Raw genomic sequence first — 17,412 nt, 5'->3', positions numbered from 1 at the left:
TTTGTGTAGCGAGGAAGAAGTGGTTGACACGTGTCGTTCCATTTCCTCCGTAAGTACAGAGAAATGAGGCTTTGTGTTTGGAAATGTACCTTTGTGAATGTGGAATTCGGCGAGAAGTAGAATTAGATTAATCAGACAAAATGCTTTAATGTCTTCCTCACTGTAATCATAGCAACCCAATATCATATTTCTGTGATAAGGAGCATGGCCGGGATGAGAGTCAGCACCTCCCGGTCTGAGGCCATGCTTCTCTACCGGAAAATGGTGGGTTGCTCCCTCCGGGTTGGGGATGAGTTGTTGCCTCAAGTGAAGGAGTTCAAGTATCTCGGGGTCTTGTTCGCAAGTGAGGGTAGGATGGAGCGGGAGATTGACAGGTGGATTGGTGCAGCATCAGCAGTAATGTGGACGTTGCACCGGACCGTTGTGGTGAAAAGGGGGCTGAGCCGGAAGGTAAAGCTCTCAATTTACCAGTCAGAATAGAATAGAATACAGTTTATTTGTCATTTGTACATATATATACAATGAAATTCACTCTCTGCATTTAACCCAACCTAGCTGTATGGCTAGGCGCAGTGGGCAGCCGCCGTGCAGCACCCGGGGAATGGCTTACCCTTTCCGGGTACTGACAGCTGGGTAGACTGGGCCCGGGGATTTGAATTCAGAGTTACCTTCTCCTAACCTTTGCCTAAAGAGGCATCAACCCACAAGGCAGCAGGTGGATTTGAAATCAGAGTTCCTTTCTCCTATCCCAGTGTGCTGGCTGGACTGGGCACCATGGGAAGTACCATACAGGCATGCAGGAGGACCAGGTCTATCAGTAGGCCGACCAGAGGAGGCGCTAGTGCAGCGATCAGGACACATACCCACATCCGGCTTCCCATCCACAGACATGGCCAATTGTGTCTGTAGGGACGCCTGACCAAGCCGGAGGTAATGCGGGGATTCGAACCAGAGATCCCCATGTTAGTAGGCAACAGAATAGACTGCCACGCCACCTGGGCGCCCTGTGAATCTATTTAAACTATTGTCTACAGTCTGTCTGTCCCTCTGGTTGTCTGTACTGTCTGTATCATTATGGGGTTTTTTTTTTTTGTCCAAGCATGAATTTTAACATTTAACAGCCAGCTCATTTGAAGTCAGATTACAGTAATCTCATTCCATGTAATCTATTACTTTAGAAACCTACCTGTCTGTCCAAGGACAAGAAAACAGCTTTTATATACGAATACATTCAAAACCTTCATTATAATTATCCTGTTTATGGGACTCCTTCCAAGGCTGGTCCGTGTGTGTGTGTGTGTGTGTGTGTGTGTGTGTGTGTGTGTGTGTGTGTGTGTGTGTGTGTGTGTGTGTGTGTGTGTGTGTGTGTGTGTGTCCGTCCATCTGTCTGTCTATCCAAGGCTGGCTTTTGTCACAGTGGCCTCCCTCTCTCTGTTCCCAGACTCTGAATGTATTCATGAGTTAGTTGTTGACTCAGGTAGCTGCCTCACCTGTTCAGACACACACACACACACACACACACACAGGTGTCCCTGCTGAGTCTTTGTCCAGTGTATTTACACCTCATCCATCGACTCTCTTACTCTGACAGATTCGTTGGCAGGATTCAGCAGAATGCCGGCCCGGCAGGCTTCCTGCCTCCGTGTCCTCATTGTGGAGTCAGACTTCCATGCTGCTCAGTAATTACACACCCCAGCCGAGGATTTCTCAGGTCACATTTTGCCTGGCTGTTCATTGTCAGAGTTTGGGGTTTGGGGTTTAGAAGACATGGTCTCGCTGTGTCAGAGGATATTTCCAGGTTGTATTTATTTTTTTATTTGTTTGTGTATTTCTGATATTACGTCTCAGTCATGAAGCACAGGGATTTGTTGGTATTTGTGCGGCTGCCAGCAGAAAAGCAAAAGCCGCTGCAGAAATCTCCCCGCGCCTGACATTCACACCAAGCACCTTCACACGGCTGCAGTGAGAAATAACTGCGGCTGTCTAGCGAATAGATGAATCATTTTTAAACGATAGCGGTGAAACGGTCTTGATAAAATGTGAGTCTTCTGCAGGCAGCGTAGCGCTCGTATGGAAAGTGATTTGTGTTATGATGCCGATATAAACACCAGTATCACTGACCTGTTCACTGACTGTCTAACATATCTTCATTTCTTTTTCCTTTTTTGGACCCCCCCCCTTTCCCCCCAATTGTATCCGGCCAATCACCGCACTCCTCCGAGCCGTCCCGGTCGCTGCTCCACCCACTCTGCTGATCCGGAGAGGGCTGCAGACTACCACATGCCTCCTCCCATACATGTGGAGTCGCCAGCCACTTCTTTTCACCTGACAGTGAGGAGTTTCACCAGGGGGACGTAGCGCGTGGGAGTATCACGCTATTCCCCCCAGTTCCCCCTCCCCCCGAACAGGCGCCCCGACCGACCAGAGGAGGCGTTAGTGCAGCGACCAGGACACATACCCACATCCGGCTTCCAACCTGCAGACACGGCCAATTGTGTCTGTAGGGACGCCCGACCAAGCCGGAGGCAACACGGGGATTCGAACTGGCGATCCCCATGTTGGTAGGCAACAGACTAGACCGCCATGCCACCCGGACGCCCATGATTTCTTTTATAACGTCACTCAGCTTCACATTCACATCCTCCCTCGTGTCCACACCAGCTTGATGCCCATTTACAATCACAGACTTGTATTATTGGCTGCTTTAGGGACAAAGTACACAGTACTGACATGGCGCTCTGACCCTTGACCTCTGTGCTGTTTGCGGCCTTGCTTTGTAATACAGGAATTTAGGCTAAATTTGTTGTTAAACCCATCGTAAATTATTTAAGTGCTCAGAAAATGCCTAAAATATAAAAAGCCTGAACATGTTAAGAGAGAAGAACAGATGAAAAAAGGAGGTTGATTTATTTAATGAGAAATATGAAGGTGTGAGGCGACCGTGCTAATCACAGCGCCGCCATACCACCTCATCTTTGCCATCATAGGTTAACATCAGGAGTTCTGGATGCACAATTAGTCTTTAGTGTTTTCCAAACTAAAGTCTCTGGACTCCCCTGGGACAGCTGACACAGCTCGAGGGAAGAGCGCAGGTCCAGGACCCTGCACACAGTTCAGTGTAATGTCCGGCCAGATTTAGGACACTCTGCTTTCTGTGAGACAGTCACCTCACAGCAAGAAGGTCATGGGTTCAAGCCCCGGGGTACTCCAACTTTGGGGGTCGTCCTCTGCGTGGGTTTCCTCCGGGGGCTCCGGTTTCCTCCCACAGCCAAAGACATGTAGGTCAGCTGAATTGGCCGTACTAAACTGTCCCTAGAGAGGTGTGTGTGTGTTTGTGGGTGTGTGTGTGTGTTTGTGGGTGTGCACGCCCGCCGGCTCTGTGATGGCTTGGTGGCCTGTCCAGGGTGTCTCCTCATCTGCCGCCCGCGACCCTGAGAGCAGGATAAGCGGTTCGGATAATGGATGGATGGATGAAGGTGTGAAAGTGAATTAAGACATGTCAACTTGTACACTAAAAACGGTTTCCAATCCAAGTAAATCTGATTGGTTGTTTTTGTGTCGTGCTTGTGAAAAAATGGTATACTTCATAATAGTATTCTTGCGTATACTTTTTTAAAAAAAAAATGTACAGTAACTTTGATGAGTTACAACTGTAATCATAGTATATAAGTACATAAGGCACTAAAAATATTCAGTAAGCAACAGTTTCATTTAAAGTACAAGTGTCAGCCAATATCACTTTTACTACATTTTACCAAAGTATAAAGGCTTCCCTTTTGCAGGTATGATAAAAGCAGACTTGCTTATTTTGAGTTTCAAAGCAGTTTACTGAAAGTGGACTAAAGTAAACCTTTCTGTTTGGGCACTTTGGTCAGCATCTGTAATGTGATCGATGGTTCTGTGTTGTTGCTCATCAGAGGGAGCTTCTCTGGAAGGATCAGCCAATCAGTGCTCATCAGAGGGAGCCTCTCTGGAAGGATCAGCCAATCAGAGGAGAATGTGGTGGACCTGATGTGTTCTACATGTTTCTGATTGGATGTTTTGTGTTGCTCTCTTCAGCAGAAAGATGACATCAGCTTATCAGAGGGTAGTACAGTGGACCTGAGGAAGCCTGGCGAGGAAGAGGATGAATACTCAGAGATGGCTGAGGAGGCCATGGACCCAGACAACTGCTTTCCTGACAGTATGAACACACTCTCACCCACGCACAGACACACACACACAGGTGCATGTGCATACTACATCCATATGAGTGCATACATACATGCCAGTTTGCCAATGTGGGACCAGCCGTAGCCGTGAGTTCAGTCTGTGGGATAGTCCTGTGAACAGTAATGGAGTTGTACATGACAGTCAAAGCCATTAGCGCTCACTGGCCAGTGCTCACAGGCGTGAGGACAGGCAATGCTCCGAGGTCATAGCCAATTTACACTTCTGTATACACACCATTAGGATACACAACACTGCCAGGGACCTCTGGTGCACATTGGAGGTCTAAACTCTGTTTTTGTGTTTATAGCAGAGAACATAAGGGGATTTGAACCCATCATCATCATTACCCTTTGATCGCAGTCGAGCATGCATTCACAACGGCACGCTAGTATTCTGTTTCCCATTTGATTTGGTAGGTCTTGAATATTTATTTGAGTGTCTCTTGAAATACAATCTATGTAGTTGAAAGGTCACCTTCCTCTGTTAGGACATGGAAACGCATCCAGATAACATCAGATATAATCTGATCTTTTGCTCTATAGCAGCGGTGGCTAACCATGTGCCATGGAGAGCCATGTGTATGCAGGTTTTCCTTCCAACCCGACTCCACACCAGCTGATTTCACTGATCTGTTCTTTCTCTTTGGTTGAAGGGTTGCTAATCAGCGAAATCAGCTGGTGTGGAGTCCGGCTGCAACGAAAACCTGCATACACATGGCTCTCCATGGCACATGGTTAGCCACCGCTGCTCTATAACAATGTCCTGCAAAACATGCTCTCCTCTGTGCAAGTGTGGTTGAGATAGGTGGTGTGTCACCGTAGATTTCAGCTTTGGATTTGTGCTCCCACCAGGAGCTCTTCTTCACTCTCATAAGGAGGCGTGTATATGTCCGTCAAGTCTGGCCTGAAGATCTTTTTTCATGGTCCATGTCTCTGACCCATAAAGTAGGATACTTTCAACACATGCTCTGAAGAATGCTAGTTTTGTCTTGTCAGAGATGTCAGACTTCCACATATGATGTAATTTATTACAGGCATTCCAGGCTTGTCCTTTCCTTGACATAAAATCTTACTGTCGGCAACAAAAGAGCTGAGATATTTGAAGTCGGTGACCTCGATGAGCCCTGTTCCATTACCGGACATGATTGGTTGGTGCATTGTGTCCTCATTGATCGACATGTACTCAGTCATTTTGGAATTAATACTGAGACCAGCACTAACTGAAGCTTTTTCAAGACAGTTTAATAGCACTTGGGTTTGAGCCCACAAGTATATGATGACAGTGTTGTCTCAGCCCTGTTGCTGTTTGGATGTGAAGCACCTCATAAACCTGTCTTCCAACTCACTCACTCCCAAACTGACATATAATCTCATGTTTAGCTGTACCGTCCGTGGATATTCGGGAGTTGCAACCCCTCTAACAATGTTTGTGAGTGCATCGAAAATATGTGCTATGTAAGTAAATGCTATGTAAGAAAATATATTGTCAGACATTAGAGATTCTGTCTTTTTTAAATTAACTTTATTATCCTCATCAGTAAGAAAACTGGCAAAATCAGTTTTTTTCTGCCCCACCCCCCAACCACTATTCTCTTAGTCTCTCCCTCGTATTCTGTCATTTGGTATTGTCCATGTTGTTTCATTTGAGGTAGGATTTCACAGAAATGCTGTTGATACAAATAAGTCAAGTCAATGTTATTTGTATAGCCCATTATCACAAATTATTAAGTTGCCTTAGGGGGCTTTACAGCAATGCAACATCCTGTCCTTAGACCCTCACATCGGATGAGGAACAACCCCCTAAGAAAACCCTTTAACAGGGAGAAAAAATAGGAAGAAATCTCAGGGAGAGCAACAGAGGAGGATCTCTCTCCGAAGACGGACAACGTACAATGGATGTTGTACACAATTTGCAGAATACAGCATTGAAAGAGGATAACAAAATTATAATGAAAATATAAGATATACGAAGAATATGATGAGGAGGATGCCAAGCAGTGTCCAGATGCCACCAGAACAGCCAAGGACCTGAGCCACGTGACCACCATCACCATGTAGACCTGACAGAAGGACAGACTACACATGGACACAAAAGAGACTCACATCACACCATTCACGTACATGGGAGAAGAGACAAGAACATCACAAGAACATCAGTCACACATCACAGTGAGAGAAGGATATAACATTGAAAGAGGATAACAAAATTATAATGAAAATATAAGATATACGAAGAATATGATGAGGTGGATGCCAAGCAGTGTCCAGGTGGCGACCACCATCACCATGGTGACCTGGGAGGAGGACAGACTGCATGTGCAAACAGGGGAGACTCTGTTCACACCATTCGCTAACAGAAGACGAGAAAGGAGAAGACGTCATTCAGAGAGAGAGAAAGACGTGAGAAAAGAGAACAGTTTGCAATAATCTTTACTCTATAATCTCGTCAACAGAACAGTGGTTGGTTAATTCATTGAGACAGAAACCGACCCGCCATGCAGTACAGGTTTTGAAGTACTCAGCTGAAAGGCAACTAGTTGTAGGCTAAGGCAACAAGATGAGTTTTATGTTTGGATTTAAAGGACTCAACAGACTGATTGTCTGACGGCAGCAGGCAGCTTTTTCCACAAGAACGGAGCCCTGTATTCTGAGAACAGAGAGCTCAGATGGCATGTAAGGTTTAAGGAGATCAGACAGGTATGATGGGGTAAGCACATTTAGGATTTTATAAGTCAGCAGAAGCACCTTGTATTCTGATCTAACATGGTTAGGAAGCCAATGAAGGGAGGCAAGAATTGGTGTAATATGGTAGAAAGAAAAAAAGTGTTTTAGTTTGGTTTCTAGCTGCAGGATTCTGAACCATCTGAAGACTTTTAATCCTAGAATGTGGCAGACCTGAAAACAGAACATTACAGTAAGTAAGTCTGGATGAAACAAATGCATGAATTAGAGTCTCTGCATCAGCCATGGACAGGAAAGCCCGGATTTTAGCTATGTTACATAAGTGAAAACAGGCAGTCTTGGTGATTTCTTTCATATGCTTATCAAAAGAAAAATGAAAGACTGGGATCAAACGCAACACCAAGATTTTTGGCTGCCTCACTGTGAAATCACAGAGTTGCCGATTGTTATTGTAACTTGATCAAATTGGTGTCTGTGTCTAGCAGGGCATATGACCAGCATCTGTTTTATCCTAATTTAGAAGCGGAAAATTTAGTGACAGCCAATTTTCACAACAGCCAAGCCAGGCCTCTAAATTAGTCATTTGAGTATGATCATCAGCCCTTATAGTTACATACAGCTGAGTATCATCCACATAGCAATGGAATTTTATTCCATGACTGTGTATAATTTGACCAAGAGGTGACATATAAAGCGAGAAAGGTAGAGGGCCAAGAACCAAGCCCTGGGGTATGACATTTTAATGTCAGAGAATTTTGGTGTAATATTATTGTAGCAGACAGAGACACCAAAATTACAATTTATTCGGTCTAATAAAATACAGTGATCGATGGTGTCAAATGCTGCACTGAGCTCCAGTGGTAGAAGCACAGAAGTGGAATCAGAGTCCGTAGCTAGTAAAACATCGTTCAACACTCTGGTCAGAGCAGTTTCAGTGGAGTGACAGGCCCTGAAAGCCAATTGAAAAGGTTCATATAGATGGTTTTCTTCTATATGGGTTGAAAGTTGTTGATACACAACTCTGATGATGATTGATGATTGATTTTATTTCAAACATGCTAAAATAACAAAATAAAATACACAGGCAGGAATACAAGAACAAATGGAAATAATAGTGAACATATTTTGCAAACTCTCTGTAACAACACAAGTAATAACTGGACCATGTTCGAAAAGGGCGTAGGATGAAGTAAAGAACTTTTCTGGTCCTACCCCTTTCTTATACTTTATCAATCAAATCAAACCAAAACAAAACTTTCAAGACAAAGCAAAAGTGGAAGAAAAGAAAAGTCAATGTTGCTGAGGGGAGGTTGTATCTAATCACCTGAACCAGTTCTTTCACAGTTAGATTAATGTGTTCATACCTGCTCACCCAGGTGAGAGTCACACATGACCCAAACACCGCTGCCTCCCGCCTGACTCAGCAGACATGGATTTGCTTTGCAAGCATGTACTCATCGGAGAGAGAGAATATTATGGACAAATGAATAGAGGAAAGCATAGATTATATTGTCTACTGTCTTTCTCTGTTTTTTACTGCATGCTTGAGAATGATACTGTGATTTAGGACTATAGTGAGAAAGAAAAGGGGCATCCAGGTGGCTTGGCAGTCTATTCCGTTGCCTACCAACACTGGGATTGCTGGTTTGAATCCCCGTGTTACCTCCGGCTTGGTCAGGCGTCCCTACAGACACAATTGGCCGTGTCTGCAGGTGGGAAGCCGGATGTGAGTATGTGTCCTGGTCGCTGCAGTAGCGCCTCCTCTGGTCAGTCGGGGCACCTGTTCGGGGGGGACTGGGGAAAAGCATGATCATCCCACTGTGTCCCCCTGGTGAAACTCCTCACTTTTTCTTTCGGCTGGTTCCCTGTTTCTCAGAAGTCGCCACAATGGATTTTATAGTTTCCATCAGCACCCTGTGAGGGCACAGCACCAATGGCAGTCGTTGTTAACCCGGGCCTTGACCGATGCAGCATGGAACCTTGACTGATCTGGTATGGTCTTGTCAGTCCGCATAATGACTTGGCAAAGTTCTATATCTGATGCTGTTCCTGACACAACCACTAACCCTATGGACGGGGGCACAAGTAAAGTGCTGGATACAACCCAGTATTCTTGGACTTGCGCCCATGCCTGTCGCCAGGGGTGAAACTCCTCACTGTTACTGTCCTTAATGGACCTGAATGTCTTCTATTGCAGGTTTGAGAGATAAATTCACAGACCCCCCCACCCGCTCCAGCCAACGCTGCAGTGTTTATCTGATAGGTTCAGTCAATGAATCAATTAATCAATCGATCAATCAACCAAAGTTCATTCATATAAATGCGTCCGGGTGGCGTGGCGGTCTATTCCGTTGCCTACCAACACGGGGATTGCCGGTTCAAATCGCCATGTTACCTCCGGCTTGGTCGGGCGTCCCAACAGACACAGTTGGCTGTGTCTGCAGGTGGGAAGCCGGATGTGGGTGGGTGTGTGTCTTGATTGCTGCACTAGCGCCTCGTCTGGTTGGCCGGGGCGCCTGTTCGGGGGAGAGGGGGAACTGGGGGGAATAGCCCGGTCCTCCCACGCGCTACATCCCCCTGGTGAAACTCCTCACGGTCAGGTGAAAAGAAGCAGCTGGTGACTCCACATGTATGGGAGGAGGCATGTGGTAGTCTGCATCCGTCCCCGGATTGGCAGAGGGGGTGGAGCAGAGACCGGGATGGCTCGGGAGAGTGGGGTAATTGGCCAAAGTGAATTGGGGTGAAAAGGGGGGGGGGTTCTACAAAAAAGAAAGAAAAAGATAGTTTGTTAAATAGGCTAGAGAGAGTTAAAGTAACTGAAGGAGAGCAGAGACGAGAATCAGTCGTGTAGAGAAGGAGAGAAAGAAAGGAGAAGAGTGTAGTAAAGGAGAGAATTTCTCAGTCCTCCTCAGGGTCTGGTCTCTGATTCAGACATTTGTCTCTGAACACAACCAGCTGATATGGTACCGGAACTCAGCAGCAGGCAGCCACCAGGTGTGTGTGTGTGTGTGTGTGGGAGGGTCTTGTCAGTGAGTGCGCTTATTTGCATATTTGCATTTGTGTGTGTGCTTTTGTTTGTGTGGGCGAGTTCTCACAAGGACTCACAAACTTTGTGAGTATATGTTTTCAGGGGTGAACTTGTGTGTGTGTGTGTTGTTCATAACAGAATAAAGATTGCCCGACACAGTGTTTCTTTGCAGCATGCGGTGACTTCTGGAAGCACAGAACAGGCCTTCGTTTCTGCAGGTTTGCGTTGGCCTGTCACGGTGACAGAGTGAGTCCATTGGCGAGCGCACAGCAGCCGGTTATTATGCACCGCAAAGGATGCTTCCTGCGACTAATTATTTATGAAACGTCGAGGTCACACCAATGTGAACATCGCAGCTTCACGTCATGGCAAAGAAACCTACAACACAGCCTACGTCCACCATGACCCTGCAGGTCAGCGTCGCTGGTTTCTCATTTTAGGTTGTTTGCTGTAACACACCATTTATCTTAAAATATTAGGCTATTATATTGCATCTTCTAATTTTAGACAAGCTGATCGTAGTACTCTTTACAATTTGATGGATTACCCCCTGCGCTAACACGTGGAAATCTTTTGTCAGTACCCAATAACGGTGGCTTTAATTAAATGTGATGAATTGTGATGAGATTTCAGCGAGCGTGCAGCTGATGATGCTGAGTCAGCGCTGACGCGTCATCAGGTGTTTGGTACACACTTTTCCAAAGGTAAACTGGAGGAAGACCGCATTTGTGTCGATTTATGCGCCGCTCAATTCTGACCACCACAATCTGTTTTAGTGACGAGACATTGTAGGAAAAACAAGTCAGCCATTTATTAAAGCTCCATTTCATTGATTTTAATTCAGTCAGACAGGTTTTATTGTGCAGTATCAGTGTAAGGAAAGTCATTTTTGCAGTTTCAGAAGTCTTTGATTTGTTGTAACACTTTTAGCTTAACACAGTTGATTCTCTGGAGGTTGAGTTCACAAGACTCTTTATTGATAGCTAGCTAGCTAGCTTGCTAACTTGTATGATGTTGATAGGCAACTACTCAAAAAAAGACCAACTGACAGTCTGATGATGGCAACTCTTCGACTGTCCAATCAAATCAGCGTAGTAGATGATGTAATTTATTACCAGAAGCTGATTGGTTTTCTGAAACAGTTTATGTTGACAACTTGAGGAGAGTTTCTTCAGGGGCTTTAGTCACATTTCAGTTTCAGCAGCAGCGCTAATGTTTTGGGTAACTTGTAATGGGCGGTCATTAAAATGATGATATGTGTGTCTTTTGTGCACATACTGACTGAAAATGTGTATTGATATCTTCTTTCGGCTCCTCCCGTTAGGGGTCGCCACAGCAGATCATCTGTTTCCATCTCTTTCTGTCTTCTGCATCTTCCTCCGTTAGGCCAGCCGCCTGCCTGTCTTCCCTCACCACATCCATAAACCTCCTCTTTGGCCTTCCTCTTCTCCTCTTCCCTGGCAGCTCCATATTCAGCATCCTTCTCCCAATATACCCAGCATCTCTCCTCCACACATGTCCAAACCATCTCAATCTTGTCTCTCTTGCTTTGTCTCCAAACCGTCCCACCTGTGCTGTCTCTCTAATATACTGGTCCCTAATCCTGTCCTTCTTCATCACTCCCAATGAAATTCTTAGCATCCTCAACTCTGCCACCTCCAGCTCCACCTCCTGTCTTTTCATCAGTGCCACTGTCTCCAAACCATACAACATAGCTGGTCTCACAACCATCTTGTAAACCTTCCCTTTAACTCTTGCTGGTACCCTTCTGTCACACATCACTCCTGACACTCTTCTCCACCCACTCCACCCTGCCTGCACTCTCTTCTTCACCTCTCATCCACACTCTGTTACTTTGAACAGTATTCAAACTCATACGCCTTCGTCACCTCTACTCCTTGCAGCTTCATCATTCCACTGTCCTCCCTCTCGTTCATGCATATGTATTCCGTCTTGTTCCTACTGACTTTCATTCCTCTTCTCTCCAGTGCATACCTCCTCCTCTCCAGGCTCTCCTCAACCTGCACCCTACTCTCGCTACAGATCACAATGTCATCCGCAAACATCATCGTCCACGGAGACTCCTGCCTGATCTCGTCCGTCAATCTGTCCATAACCATTGCAAACAAGAAAGGGCTCAGAGCCGATCCTTGATGTAATCCCACCTCCACCTTGAACACATCTGTCGCTCCTACGTCAACACTGTCACACTTCCCTCATACATACCCTGCACCACTCCTACATACTTCTCTGCAACTCCCGACTTTCTCAAACAATACCACACCTCCTCTCTCAACACCCTGTCATATACTTTCTCTAAATCTACAAAGACACAATGTAACTCCTTCTGACCTTCTCTATACTTCTCCATCAACGTTCTCAAAGCAAACATCACATCTGTGGTGCTCTTTCCTGGCATGAAACCATACTGCTGCTTGCTGATCGTCACCTCTCCTCTTAACCTAGCTTCTATTACTCTTTCCCATATCTTCATGCTGTGGCTGATCAGCTTTATACCTCTGTAGTTGCTACAGTTCTGCACATCACCCTTATTCTTAAAAATCGGTACCCGTATGCTTCTTCTCCATTCCTCAGGCATCCTCTCACTTTCCAAGATTGTGTTAAACAATCTAGTTAAAAACTCCACTGCCATCTCATCTAAACACCTCCATGCCTCCATAGGTATGTCATCTGGACCAACTGCCTTTCCACTCTTCATCCGCTTAACCCTTCTGTTGTCTTACGGGTCAAAAAGGCCCATAACAGTGTTGAACAGCAGAGAAAAGACTCTCAATTATATTTTTCAACCTGAAATGTGATGACTTTTCCTAGAGGGACCCCAACATTAGAAAAAGTGAAACATTGTTTTTGTTCATATTTCGATGAAAGCTGTACACCACTAGGGTATTAAGATTGTCTTAGGGTCATTTTTGACTCGAAGACAAAGTGACAAAGATTAATAGCAGATGAAGATGAGATGAAGAGATGATTAGGAGATGATGAGATGAATGAATAGGAGATAAAGAGATGAATATGAAATGATTAAGACATGAAGAGGAGATGAAGACTTGAATAGAAGATGATGAAGACATGAATAGGAGATGATGAAGAGATGAATAGGAGATGATGAAGAGGAGATGAAGACATGAATGGATGATTAAGAAATGAATAAGATGATGAAGACATGAATAGGAGATGGTAAAGAGATGAAGAAGAGGGCCGGATGCAGCAGAGAGGCGGTAGACTCAGGAGTTCCCACATGAAACAGTGGTGAAAAGAGTTTAAACCACGGTTGGTCTGTTATACGTCTGTTGATGTAATGTGGCTTTTTAATATTCAGTCAATCGCCCAATGGGACGAGCAAGGCACAAAAATGGCAAGGGCAGGCTTTTATTCAAGTACCTGTCAGCCAAGACCTAGAAATGAACTGTCATCCTCTCTCTCGCTCTCTCTCTTTCGCTCTCTCGCTCTGTCTGTCTCTGTCTCTCTCTCTCTGTCTCTCTCTCTCTCTGTCTCTCTCGTTCGCTCTGTCTCTCGCGCTCGCTCACATACACAGAAATGAATGCTGGCAGTTAGACATTAGATTAGCTGGTCCATTAGTTTCCTAAATGCCAACACATTGGTTAATGTTGTGATGCTCAACAGCCAAGACTCAATTTAGAAGGAATCTTTGTGTGTGTGTGTGTGTGTGTGTGTGTGTGTGTGTGTGTGTGTGTGTGTGTGTGTGTGTGTGTGTGTGTGTGTGTGTGTGTGTGTGTGTGTGTGTGTGTGTGTTGTCATTTCTGACAGTCAGCAGTGGAAACAAACAGGAAGTTGGAAGTGTCCTATACAGTACGCTGTACTGTCAGTACACAATGGCTTTGACCTTTGATGACCTCCTTTATATATATATATATATATATATACACACACACACACACACATATATATATATATATATATTCACACACACACACACAAAAACATATATATATATATATATAGCGTTTTTTTTCTGCTCAACTAATGAGGAGCGGAATATCAATACAGATGCAGGAAAAAACTTTTCATACATAGCAGTACGGCTGTTTCGTGCACTCATTTAGCAGCTGATGAGTGCACGACGCACGAAACAAGCGTCCACTGCTATGTATTAAAAGTTTTTTCCTGCATCTATTGATATATATATATATATATATATATATATATATACAAACCCCAATTCCAATGACGTTGGGATGTTGTGTAAAATGTAAATAAAAACAGAATACAATGATTGTCCAATCCTTTTCAACCTCAATTGAATACACTACAAAGACAAGATATTTAATGTTCAAACTGATAAACTTTATTGTTTTTTTGCTAATATTCACTCATTTTGATTTCGATGCCTGCAACACGTTCCAAAGAAGCTGGGACAGGGGCATGTTCACCACTGTGTTACATCACCTTTCCTTTTAACAACACTCAATAAACGTTTGGGAACTGAGGACACTAATTGTTGAAGCTTTGTAGGTGGAATTCTTTCCCATTCTTGCTGATGTACGACTTCAGTTGCTCAGCAGTCCGGGGTCTCCGTTGTTGTATTTTGCGCTTCATAATGCGCCACACATGTTCAATGGGAGACAGGTCTGGACCGCAGGCAGGCCAGTCCAGTACCCGCACTCTTTTACTATGAAGCCCCGCTGGTGTAACACGTGCAGAATGTGGCTTGGCATTGTCTTGCTGAAATAAGCAGGGACGTCCCTGAAAAAGACGTCGCTTGGATGGCAGCACATGTTGCTCCAAAACCTGTATGTACCTTTCAGCATTAATGGTGCCGTCACAGATGTGCAAGTTACCCATGATGCCATGGGCACTAACACCCCCCCCATACCATCACAGATGCTGGCTTTTGGACTTTGCTCTGATAACAGTCTGGATGGTCCTTTTTCTCTTTAGCCCGGAGGACATGACGTCCATGATTTCCAAAAACAATGTGAAATGTGGACTCGTCAGACCACAGCACACTTTCCCACTTTGCGTCAGTCCATCTCAGATGAGCTCGGCCCAGAGAAGCCGGCGGCGTTTCTGGGTGGTGTTGATATATGGCTTTGGCTTTGCATGGTAGAGTTTTAACTTGCACTTGTAGATGTAGCAGCGAACTGTGTTAACTGACGATGGTTTTCCTAAGTGCTCCTGAGCCCACGTGGTAAGATCCTTACACAATGATGTCGGTTTTTAATGCAGTGCCGCCTGAGGGGTCGAAGGTCACGGGCACTCACTGTTAGTTTTCGGCCTTGCCGCTTATGTGCAGAGATTTCTCCGGATTCTCTGAATCTTGTGATGATATTATGGACTGTTGATGATGAAATCCCTAAATTCCTTGCAATTGTACGTTGAGAAACGTTGTTCTTAAACTGTTGGACTATTTGCTCACGCAGTTGTTCACAAAGTGGTGAACCTCGCCCCATCCTTACTTGTGAACGACTGAGCCTTTCGGGGATGCTCCTTTCATATCCAATCATGACACTCCCCTGTTTCCAGTTAACCTGTTCACCTGTGGAATGTTCCAAACAGGTGTTTTTTGAACATTCCTCAACTTTCCCAGTCTTTTCTTGCCCCTGTCCCAGCTTCTTTGGAACTTGTTGCAGGCATCAAATTCAAAATGAGTGAATATTTGCAAACAACAATAAAAGTTTTATGAGTTTGAACATTAAATAGCTTGTCTTTGTAGTGTATTCAATTGAATATAGGTCGAAAAGGATTTGTAAATCGTTTCATTCTGTTTTTATTCATGTTTTACACAACGTCCCAACTTCATTGGAACTGGGGTTTGTATAAAAGGAGATTCATTCATCATAAAGATAAGTCATATTTCCATTCTAACACCATAAAAATAGACAGTGAGTTTCCTGGCAGACTGTTTTTCTGCAACATTCATGAAATTGGAATCAAAACTCTGGGTGAGATTCAACAAAATGCCTCAGACATAAATGTCAGCTTGAGTTCAAATGGAAACCTCCTCAGCCATGTCAAATTCTCATTTTGTGTTTTCTAGCTGCAAATTACAGTTCTTATATTTGTAGCTGGCTTACAGATCTGGTAGTGTTCTCTACTAAACCCTGTTTATTAAAATCAATCATACTTTGTTGATATACCACATTTCATATATTGAAACGCAGTGCGCTTTACATTCCCTTGAAGTGCACAGATGATGATATTAGTTGTGGTAGATAGTGGATAATGATAAAAGAAGAAATAAGATAAAACAAAGACCGAAAGTTTAGTCACATTATGATCTGAGGATTCCTCGCTGTCTGACTGACGTGATCAGCGGATGAAATGACCAGGAAGAAATCATTGGACGGCTGAGTGACTTTTGCCCCCACAGACAGAGGAAGGAAACACCGTCTCAGTTATATGACCACTTAAAACGTTGCTGTAGATTTTGTTTCGCGGCTAATCTGATTGGTGAAAACGAGGCAGCTGTGGCAGGATGAGGAAAAACACAGGAGACGAAGGCGAGTTTGAACTTTATTCCTCAGCTCCAAAACCAAACTGAAACAGGAACAACCTTGCACCAGACAGCCCGGGAACGTAAACCACGCCCCCAGCTCACAGCCCTGCTGGGTGAGAGGCATAGCCCCTAGTGTCCGCCACACAGCGACCATTTCAAATTGATTTCCTACCGGCTGGTTGCTGTAAGGCTGATGTGATGACAGTTACAAGTACCCGGGTGTCCCAAAGGCAAATGGAAACCACGAGGAGGCAGCAAGGAAGTCAGCCAAATACCTCCAGAGAGTGATGCAGGTCCTGAGGAGCCAGCTCAATGGGAACAATAAGATCCAAGCCATCAACACATATGCCCTACCAGTCATCAGATACCCAGCTGGAATGACAAGCTGGCCAAAAGAGGAGATAAAGGCCACAGATATCAGGACAGGCAAACTCCTCACAATGCATGGAGGATTCCAACCAAAGTCCAGAAGCCTGAGACTGTACGGTAAGTGAAAAGACGGGGGCTGAGAGTTAGTGAGTGTCAGAACCACTATCCAGGATGAAATAAGGAACATCCATGAGTACATCAGCGAGACCCCCCCCCCCAAAACGAACTTCTGAGTGAGTACCTTAGACAGCAGAAGACAGAGAGTGGGGAGGAAGAAGAAGAGGAGGTATCATGGAAGATCAAGCCCCTCCGTAGGATGTACCATCGACAGATAGAAGAGGTGACTGATACAGAGAAATCTTAACAGTGGCTAGAAAAGACCTCACTGAAGGACAGCACAGCGGCTCTGATCATAGCAACACAAGAACGGGCCTTCAGGACCAGATCAATTGAGGCAGTGGTTTTCCACACCAGACAAGACCCAAGTTGCAGGCTGTGCAAAGACGCCCCTGAGACAGTCCAGCACTTAGTTGCAGAGTGTAAAATGCTAGCTGGGAAAGCGCTCACCGAAAGGCATAACCAAGTGGCTGGGATCGTGTACAGGAACATCTGTACTGAATACAGTCTGTAAGTCCCCAAGTCCA

The 17,412-nt window shown here is 44.9% G+C and overlaps 1 protein-coding gene across 1 annotated transcript in view; it reads left to right on the top strand.

Annotated features, from left to right (window-relative positions):
* Window positions 1-17,412, top strand: part of scn5lab (sodium channel, voltage gated, type V-like, alpha b) — a 283,003-nt gene that overhangs the window by 215,811 nt on the left and 49,780 nt on the right. The window contains exon 22 of the mRNA XM_056299257.1: window positions 4,060-4,183. Within this exon, the coding sequence (XP_056155232.1) occupies window positions 4,060-4,183 (124 nt within the window). The remainder of the gene's footprint in view (window positions 1-4,059; window positions 4,184-17,412) is intronic.

Source organism: Lampris incognitus, chromosome 19 (genome assembly GCF_029633865.1).
Source record: "Lampris incognitus isolate fLamInc1 chromosome 19, fLamInc1.hap2, whole genome shotgun sequence".
Taxonomy (NCBI): domain Eukaryota; kingdom Metazoa; phylum Chordata; class Actinopteri; order Lampriformes; family Lampridae; genus Lampris; species Lampris incognitus.
The sequence above is the reverse complement of the archived record's forward strand: the minus strand, read 5'-3'. Positions and strand labels throughout refer to the sequence as shown.